At 42.7% G+C, this 9,418-nt stretch overlaps 1 protein-coding gene and 1 non-coding gene across 2 annotated transcripts; both read right to left on the reverse strand.

Annotated features, from left to right (window-relative positions):
* Window positions 1-4,607: 4,607 nt before the first annotated feature.
* On the reverse strand, window positions 4,608-9,236 carry RPLP2 (ribosomal protein lateral stalk subunit P2). Its single transcript, XM_009639672.2, has 4 exons — window positions 9,085-9,236; window positions 7,270-7,318; window positions 5,439-5,537; window positions 4,608-5,010 (listed from the first exon to the last, which is right to left on the reverse strand). Exons 1-4 carry the CDS (start codon window positions 9,205-9,207, stop codon window positions 4,934-4,936), a joined length of 348 nt encoding a protein of 115 aa, XP_009637967.1. The 5' UTR covers window positions 9,208-9,236; the 3' UTR covers window positions 4,608-4,933.
* On the reverse strand, window positions 6,978-7,110 carry LOC118452382. Its single transcript, XR_004842153.1, has one exon. It is a non-coding gene; the product is annotated as a small nucleolar RNA SNORA52 (small nucleolar RNA).
* Window positions 9,237-9,418: the final 182 nt, after the last annotated feature.

Consider the following 9,418-nt stretch of genomic DNA (forward strand, 5'->3'; position numbering starts at 1 on the left):
AGCATAGCAAGAGAAGCAGATGCCCAACTCCAAAGCAAGGAAGGAAGATCAGAAGGGAGGTTTGGGGCCTACAAAGCAAAAACCACAAGTAGTTTTTGTAATAGAATCAATATGGGGCAAAAGCACTTTCTACCAAAGTTTTTAAAAAAACAACCAAACAAACTTAATTCATCTTAGCATAAATCTATTTGCATTAGTTTTCTTATAACTGGTCAGAATTTTCTCATTTGGGACACTGTTATACCTGTCCTTAACAGCTCTCAGACCAAAGCTAGGCCTTCCTCCCCACAGGAATTTCACCAGCTGTGTTAGTGGAGATGAACCAAGTAGCCCCTCTCCTGTTCCTTCCCCTCCAAATGTCCCATCTAAAGGGTAACAGGGAGGCTGGCTCCCTGCCCATAGAGGGCCATCTGGGTTGTAAGATCAGCTGTCTACTGCCTCACAGTCAGCTGACTGAAGCAACCAAACTCAGCAGGTAACCCGTGTATAAACCCAGTATTTGAGCTCAAGGTAGGCCTCATACTCCAGCCTCTACAGTGCTTTTTCATTAAACATTTGTGCTTTCCTTCCATCAGACAAGCAGGAGTCCAGGCTCACCTTTCTTCCAGGTCCTACCCTGGAGCCTACCACCTCACCTAGCTGCCAAGAAGTACCCTTGATACATACTAGCTCCATCCTGGAGCACCTAAAGAACTAACCCCACTTACCTCAAGCCCTCTGTTTATACCCTATACCCACCCTTCTCCCTCTCATACCTCTGCTTGTTTTTGTAATTTCCCTCCTCCCTTGTGTTTGACATGGTTACATAACCCGTGTCAGCCCTCATCTCCTCCACCTGAAGAGGTGAGCATTGGCACACCTGAGTCTTGACCCTCTTAAAGGCCCTTAACACCAAGACAATTGTAGTGCTTTCATCCCATGCTTTTCTGGTGGTGCGGAAAGGTATTTCCATGTAGCCAAATCCAAAGAAAACATTGTGTCTTATGTTTTCCAAAACAGGGATTGTGCTGCAGAAGAACTAGTTCACGGGCTGTGACTTCAGCAGAAATCTGTGGCAAAACTGAATAATGAACCTTGTTTGCAGATACCTTCCTAACACTTGTAAACCACAAGAACAGCTTTGTTCTTGAGACGATGCTGCTTTCTCTTTTTTTTTTAGCATTTCACAAACCTTAAGGTTCCTGCTTTGTCTGGAAAACAGAAACAAAAATACTGTGACAATGCTGGAATTAGTTTCACTTGATTTCTCAACACCAATCTCATCCTGAGTTGTTTACACCACTCTGTCTAGGCCCTCAAGGTTACCTATTTGAGGAAGTTAATGCTGCCCTGTTGAAACTGGTTAATGAAATAAACCATGTGAACAGTAATCTCTTGCAGAGTGCTGCCTGGGTGCTGGCAAACAACAGTGTTTTTCTCAAAAACACATTGTCCCCCAAACCTAATCTCTTTCTCCTCAGTTAGAAAGTACTGCCATAATCCTGCAATAAGCCAGGTCAGCAAGATTTACATGGCAGCCTTTCACGTGTATCAAACTTCTATCAGAACACTGCAAGATCACTTGTGCCCTTAGGCATTGTGATGCCACTGAGACAGCTTCTCATGCAATCTCTGTTGTTGTTTGTTTTCTAGTCTAATGAATGGCGAGCAGTTACTACATATGAGATAATAACGTACAGGCAAAGCAGCTCTGCTTTTTTCAGGTAAGACCTTGGTTGTTGGCAGCCAATGGGATTTAATTTTAAAGGGGAGCTGTTATACTGTTGTTTTCAGCACGTTACTTTAGTGTTGTTGCCAGCAGTCAGTAAGACTGGGGCACTGGTCATGCAGCACAACCTAAGTGCTGTTAACATCACTGGAAAGCCTGACTTAGATGTCTTTTTCTTACCTGTGATGTTTGCATATATCAGACAATTCCACAGCAAACACTTGGGATCTGCTTCATAGGAGCATCTCCTGAGGCAATGGAGCAGTCCCCTTGTCCTGCTCTCTTGGGACTGAATTTTCCTTCTAGGAAAGCTACTACAGCTATCTCTGCCCTACCAGCTTGCAAAATTGGGCCTTAGTAGTAAGAGTGAAACCAGTTAATTTGACAGTGGCCCCAGGGAGCCATCACTTATTACTTTCCAGCAGTGTCCAAGGCACCCTCCCTCCTTTCCAAGTAGTGAAGATGTCATATCACTCTCCCTGCCCCATGGTGTTTGTAAGGAACAATTTTCAGTGAGAGCTAATTTGAGATGGCGCAGCATTTGCGCTCCCGTGAGGAAAGCTTGCGTGTTTGAATGTCAGGCCTATGACTAAATCACTCTCCCCTATTGTTAATTTAGTAATGATCGGTTACCAGTGTAATCTCCAGGCACAAGGCTATCCTTTCCTTTCCCTTCAATGCCGTTGAGCCTTTCTTTACAAAGAAGTCAGGAAAAATCTGTTCTAGCTAAAATTGATTCTGCAAGGGGACAGACTAGGCCACCATCCAAGTGTTTGCAGGCACTAGTTTTCTCTGAGAGCATCATGGAATACAACACATCTACCCCACTGCTACCCTTGCCTTTGGAAATCATTGTATCAGTGACACTTGAAGATTCAGAACAGCGTCCACAGAGCAGGGATCCCAACCCCTTCATAACTGAAGCTCAATGAGATGAGCAGAACAGGGTGGTGAACTCCCATCTAGAACACCAAACAAGTCTGCAACAGACTTCCAGGCACATCACCGCTCACGTACAAAGCCATCAGGTGACAACTGTTTCTTAAATAGGTATGGGGGAATAAAGCTTAAAATGCTTTAATTTTGCATTCAGAAGTGTTCATTGTGCAGGTTTTCATAAATTCTGTAAAATGCATGTGAAATCTTGGAGTTGACCTGCCCCAACCTTCACAAGGAAGGGGGCGTAAAATCCCCCTTTAGAAAACCTCAAGGTGGTTATGTAAAATACATTGGCTCCCTGTGGTAGTGTAATGAAAACTTTGTAATGAAAACTTATTTTCAGTACTTCCTCTGAAAGCTGCGCCCAAAAGTTTCTTCTCTAAACAGTTTACCAAATGAGCTGTCCTCGTTCTTAAGAGTAGATTGGGCAACAGTAGTTTTCAACAAAACGATGCACTTTCAGGAAGGCATTTAAAGGTGGTAAGAAGACACCCAGCACAGGACCAGGTCCGTAACTCAAGGTTTAACAGGTCATAAGGAAAAGATAGAGAAAAATAGGGGGAAGAAAGAAGTTAGTCCAGATGTAGCTGTAGTCCTCCCCTCATCACAGTAGCTGGCACCACAGGTTTCAGTCTCATCCCACAAGCAAAACTCACAGGATAGCTCAGTGGCTCTGAACCAAATTCCTTTGTGCTTGGAAAAAACCTGCAGAGTGGTGCGATGGGTTAGTTCCTTCCTGTTAAAATACTGACTTTGCTTTTGCAGCAGCCACTCAAGGTAATGTTGCAGGGTGGTGGTGGTGGTGGGGGGTTACCTCTCAGTAAAACCACATCAAAGAACACTTTTTCAGTGATCTGAAATGGAGAAATCAGCAAGGTAAGAAACACAGGTATACCTGCAGCCCTTCCAGTGCCAAACCACAGCCATTAAGAGTCAGACAGAGAACTAGGTGAACACAAGCAGTTTTCATTACTACCACAAGGATCACCATGCTAGGATTTAAGGACAATGTAGATTAAAGGTATTGGCACTGTTACCTCCTGTAACTCTGCCTTGCAGCAGGCATTGAAGGGCAGCAAGGGTTATTTGCTTAAATCACGGCCATCTTGAGGTCTGAGGATCTAACTTTCAACTGCTCTCTCCCTTGGCTGCTGTGGAGTAACAGGCATTTCATTTCAGTACACCACAGGGAGATAAAATAGTGTTTCCTACTTGGATTTCACCCATCTCTCCTCTCAGAAGTACTTGCTATGCTTTGTCCAATAACTCATAACATAGCTCTATCAGCTAGTGGCTTTTTTTCTTCCAAAACAACGGTTGGAAAAGCTTGACGGTATAGACTGCTGCAGGACACCTCTTTTTGACACTACCTGTGGAGATCTGGCACAGGAAGATCATCTCATGTGCTACTTGTACTCCACCTACTTACGGTGACAGCCAAAGACCACTGTAGAAGTTGGAGTAAGTTGCCTGCCAGAACCACCTCCTAGCAGAAGACACTATAAAAGCAAAACTTACTGTCCTCCAAAGATGACAGGTTCTTCTGGCCACATCAGAGATCAGTTTAAGTTCTCAAAAAACACCATTCTCCTCATAAAATAGTTTCTTTTTGCTCAGATCAAGGTGACTCATGTCCTGGTAAGTTCAGCTACCCCCAGAACAGCCATGATTTCAGTGCCCCATGAAGAGCAGGATGCAGTTTTGTTACAGATTCTACGTTAAGCATATGGATTTAGCATGAAATCCAAGCATAGAGCATTTTATTGGTGTTGTCCCTAGACCTTGGAAATCTGCCACAGCGATGAAATCTGTGCTTTTAGGGATTTACAAAAACTAATTATATAGCTAGCTCTGAAATTATGAATGGATAGCAGGTCTGAATTAGTCCAGAAGCAGTTTCACACATTTTGGAACTGATTAAACAGATCCAGAAAAATAAAGTCCTTTTATTGCTGAATAGATGGGACACTTTCCTGAGTAACTTGGATGGCAAAATAGTATGGAGAAGGGAGAACTTAAGTTAATATCAGGTAGATTCAGCTTCCACATATTGTTTAAGAAACAGAAGTCTCAAAACAAGCATCCAGGTTCGCACAAGCTTAGCCATTTCCTAAGTACTTTAAGAGAGCAGAGTCCCGTGGCTTGGCATAAAATTCACATACTTGTTTCAGACGGAGCTATTTTAACAACAGCTGTCTGAATCCAATAGCACTTGCGTGGTTATAATAATACATCTCAAAAAACATTTAAAACAAAGAATTTTAATAATTTCCCTATAACAAATAATTAATCAAATAGGCCGAATCCCATGTCATCGTCAGATTCTTCAGATTCCTCCTTCTTCTCTTCTTTCTTCTCCTCAGCTGAAGGAAAAAAAAAAAAAGATCAAGCCAATGATCAGTATTTACATTTTTTGCACCACAGACTTTCAAGATACACATTTTGGTGTTCTCAGCTTCCATATTATTGGTATTTCAGCCTCCATGGTTCATTTCATTCCCTTTCAACAGCCATATATAAAACACTGAGGGGACACAATCACTACTACTGAAGGGATGCGCTTTACACAGTGAGGTCTGTTTGATTCTCGGTTCTAAGCCAGGCCAGTCTTAAGTTGGATAAAGAGCAAATGTTTCAGATTGCCCAAAGGAAAAGTAATCCCTCACTTTACACATCAATCACATAGCAAACTGCCAAAATGGAAGTGCCTTAAAATTTAGACCCAACTGTTAAGATTTTATCAGAGAAAAATGGAGCTGTCCTGTAACCATGCCTCTCCACCCACACTCACCGGCAGCAGGGGCAGAAGCTGCAGCAGGAGCAGCAGAGCCCCCTCCAGCAGAGACTGCCACAGCTCCCCCCGCTGGCATGCTGGCAAGTTTTCCGTTACCTGAGTGGGACAGAAGAGAAAGTATTTAAGTGCTCATGGCAAGCACAAAGGTGAAAAGTAAGAGAAATGAGAGTGCAGAAAAAACAGATACTACATCTCATGGGCTGAACCTGTCACTAGTGGCAAACACATCCAATTTTACGCATACAGGAAAACTATGTTTTCTGAATACAGCGTTTAGCTGAAAGGAACAATAGGTTGCACCCATGATAAGAAAGTAGAAACTATTCTGCGGAAAAAACCCTCAAAAGTTGAAGATTCACAACGGCTTATCCTGAGAACGCTGACATCACATTAGTAGTAAGTTTTCTTCTGTACAAAGTCCCCCCTTTTTTTTTTCCCCAAACCATCACATAAAAAGTGGCAAACACATCCAATTTTACACATACAGGAAAACTATGTTTTCTGAATACAGCGTAATAGCCCAGAAATGGATCATTTCCATATACCTCAAAAATAACATATAGGCAGCATTGGCTTCCCCCTTTCCCCCCTTTTTAAGGGTATAGGGAACTGTGAGGGCATGACTGGATCACATTTACAGGAGAGAAGGGGGCGGGGGGAAAGATTTATGCAAAGGGTACAGTATTTTAAACAAATTCTCCAGCACCCTATGAACCCTACTGCATCTCCTTTGATATTGGCAAACTGACTTCTGATTTATGCTCGCCTCTGGAAAGCCAGCTAGTTCTCTGGCATCTGCCTTTCACATACCAAGGCTCCCTTGGCATTCAGAGGTCGCGTACACAGTACATTTGCCTGTATTCCAATTTCTGGGAATCAGTTTCTAAATAATTCCCTGTTACTTCAAGCTCTAATAAACTAGCCAAGTAAACAAACATGTTTCATATGCATGTCAGTATGTTCTAGGAAACAATTTATTTAAAGTATTACAAAAAGAGATAGCGTAAGCACATGCATAATGACTCACTTCGGTCTTCAGACCACACGGATAGAAATGTCCAGTTACTGCTCCTAACAGCAAGGCCAGGCAAAGTCCTGGCAACCCTTAAGCAAATATATGCCTAAAAGTTCCCTTGTGCCTATGCACTTGCAAAAAAATAGAAATTAACTAATCAGAAACCTTTGCACTACCTCAGCTCTGTTTTATTTCGGTCCTATGACCCAGTCAATTAATGTTAAAAGTTCCAGCTTTGGTAAGAGCCAGCAGGTAAGAGCACAAGCTTCTACAGAACTCAGCACTCGGAGTCCTACCTTAAAGAGAAGGAAATGCCAGACTTGGGGAGCTCTAGAAGAGCTGTGTCCTGGGGAGGCTTGTATTAATCGCAGAGAGTGTAACTGTACCCTTAGTGTGAATTGACACTTACATTTAACAGTCTGTTCTTCCTGTTACACATAACCAGTGCATACAAGTGGGTAAAGGCAAAGAAAAAAAATCCCCCAGAGAACTTGAAGGACAGCTAATTCTTTCTCTGATCAACATGTCCAGAAAACTATGTCATGAGCAGACTACCAGTAAGCTCATACGTGCTTAAGTTCTCTAGTTTAATGTGGTCCACAAGCGAAACCCGGCAGGTACTGGCACCGACCTGCAGGGAATTAGAATGGACCTGGATTTCAGTCATTTCAGCAGAGATCCAGCATGGAAGTTCTCAACTGCAAAGCTGAACTGATGAATGATCAGGGAGTTGGCAGCAATTCTACACTCTCACGTTGAAGTTCCCAAAGTAGGAGAGGCAATTATCTGTGACACTCAAGAGACTGTACTTACCCTGAGCAATTACATCCTCGATGTTTTTTCCATTCAGCTCACTAATAACCTGTGTAAATTAAGTTTAGAATGTTAATAGTTTCAAAACAGCATTAAGTATAAGCTACATTTAAACAAGTACTGATTAATCATCACATGTGATGCCTTCATCCTGCTGCTTATACAGCCCCAACATTCCTCATTTCTCAGTGGAAGGGACAGGACATTGAAATGAAAACTTCGGCTAAGTCTTTCATACTTTTCTGTGAAAGCTTTTTCGTGAAATCTCTTACAATAAATTCATCATGAATCCAAGGACCTTTCAAAAAAGAAGAATACACAGATGTTGTGGAGCCAATTAGGAAACCCCACTAATGGTCTGTTAGTCACTGAGGGACTGTTAACGGGTCTTGCTTAATACCCACTGGGAGGCTCTGAAGCACTGGGCCCTAGACCAAAAGCCACAGGGTCCTGTTCCTAGCGTTACCAAATGTTACAGCCAAGCTGGCTATTGTATCCTTGCACTGGGACAGAGCGTCCCAACTTCAATTTTACTACCATTGTTGTATAACCATGGATGAGGAAAGCAAAACACACACAAAAAAGATTGCTAAAGCAAGCAAGCACTTAATAAAAAAAAAAAAAAAAAAAAAAAAAAAAAAAAAGGCCACAGACCTTACTGGTGAGTGCCTGCTACCAGCTGTCAGTGCTGAACACTGCAGAGGCGCCAAAGCCAGAGGACTTTAACCAAGAGCTTTTCAAGAGGCACGTCCTGCTTAGACAGAGCATGCAATCTGTGAAATGCCGTGCCTGTGCGCTTGCTTCATCTGGGAGGAAGGTGTTTTTAAGACTTTGCTAGATTTACACTGACGTAAGATACACCCAATGCAAATAGAAAAGGATTAATTAATCATGACCAAAGCAAATTCCAGAGAAGCTTTCTGGATATTGGAGGATCAGAGAAAACAACTATTTTGTGAAGGTATTAAACAAACATAAACAAGCCAAAGCTGAAAGACCTGGCGTTTAAACAGGAGCATCACGAGATCAAACCAACACCCCAAGCCGTAAGGATGCTGTCAGCTCAGTCAGCCCATTGGTTGGTTGGGCCTATGGCAAAACACTGTCTCCCAGTTGTGACAGTAGCTTGGTTTTTCCTCCACTTCTCTAGAAACACTCCGCACACAGGTATGGGCCAGGTGATAAGGCCATTTTTTTGGTTGGTTTTTATAGCACAAGAAACGTTCTAATTAAGACACTCTTTTCTTAAAAAGCCTCTTTTTCAACACAACCATTTCAGCATTAATTTCAAAAATCTTCCTACATATTATTACTGAATACCTTTAATGTCCATGTTATAATTTGCCTATGTTTCTTGATGAAGGAACAAATGCTTCTTTGCAGTACAGTAAATAAGAATTACCAAGTATCAGGCCTTCAGAAGTGTGAGCTTTGACTCAATACTGACCAAAAGCCACAATTAAACATTAAGTGCAAACTATACATTATGTCAGAACAGAACTTATTTATCTGTAGCCACCATCCCATTGAAAATTATTAGACTGAACAGTCAGAAGTCAGCAACAACCAACAGAGACCTTCGTGGAGGGCAGGTGTTAAATAACAAAGCCAGACTTCTACAAAAACGTTGTCAAAGTAGTTCTGATTGGTTAAGCAGCGTTTTAGAAATCCCACATGTAATGATCAGCGAATGTCTGAACAAATTAAGACTAGATCAACAGCAAGGCAACTAAGAAAACACTGGAGCCAAAGAAACAGCTCCAACGTCTGATGCTGACTGGGACGTGATCATCTGGAATTAAGAGGCAATGCCACCTTGTTCATGCGTTCATCGTCCGTCTCGATGCCAACGCTGTCAAGGATCTTTTTCAAGTCCTTTGACGTGGGAGACTCGTTGCCACCGAGGACCGCTAGAAGGTAAGCTGCGACGTAACGCATCCTGGAAAACAAGAGAATTGGATTTTGGGCGCTAATGACCTAGATACACGCTGGGAGGAAGCTTATCTCCTCTCCGGGGGAAGCAGCCCTCACCCTCCCGGCTACAATTGCTTTGCTCTAGTTTTAAATGAAAACCCACGACACGCGAGGCCGCGTACCGGTCTCCTGCCAGCACGGGGCCCCGCACAGGGCAGCCCGGTAAACACCGCAA

The sequence above is a fragment of the Egretta garzetta genome, unplaced genomic scaffold (genome assembly GCF_000687185.1).
Source record: "Egretta garzetta isolate BGI_Z169 unplaced genomic scaffold, ASM68718v1 scaffold650, whole genome shotgun sequence".
NCBI lineage: Eukaryota > Metazoa > Chordata > Aves > Pelecaniformes > Ardeidae > Egretta > Egretta garzetta.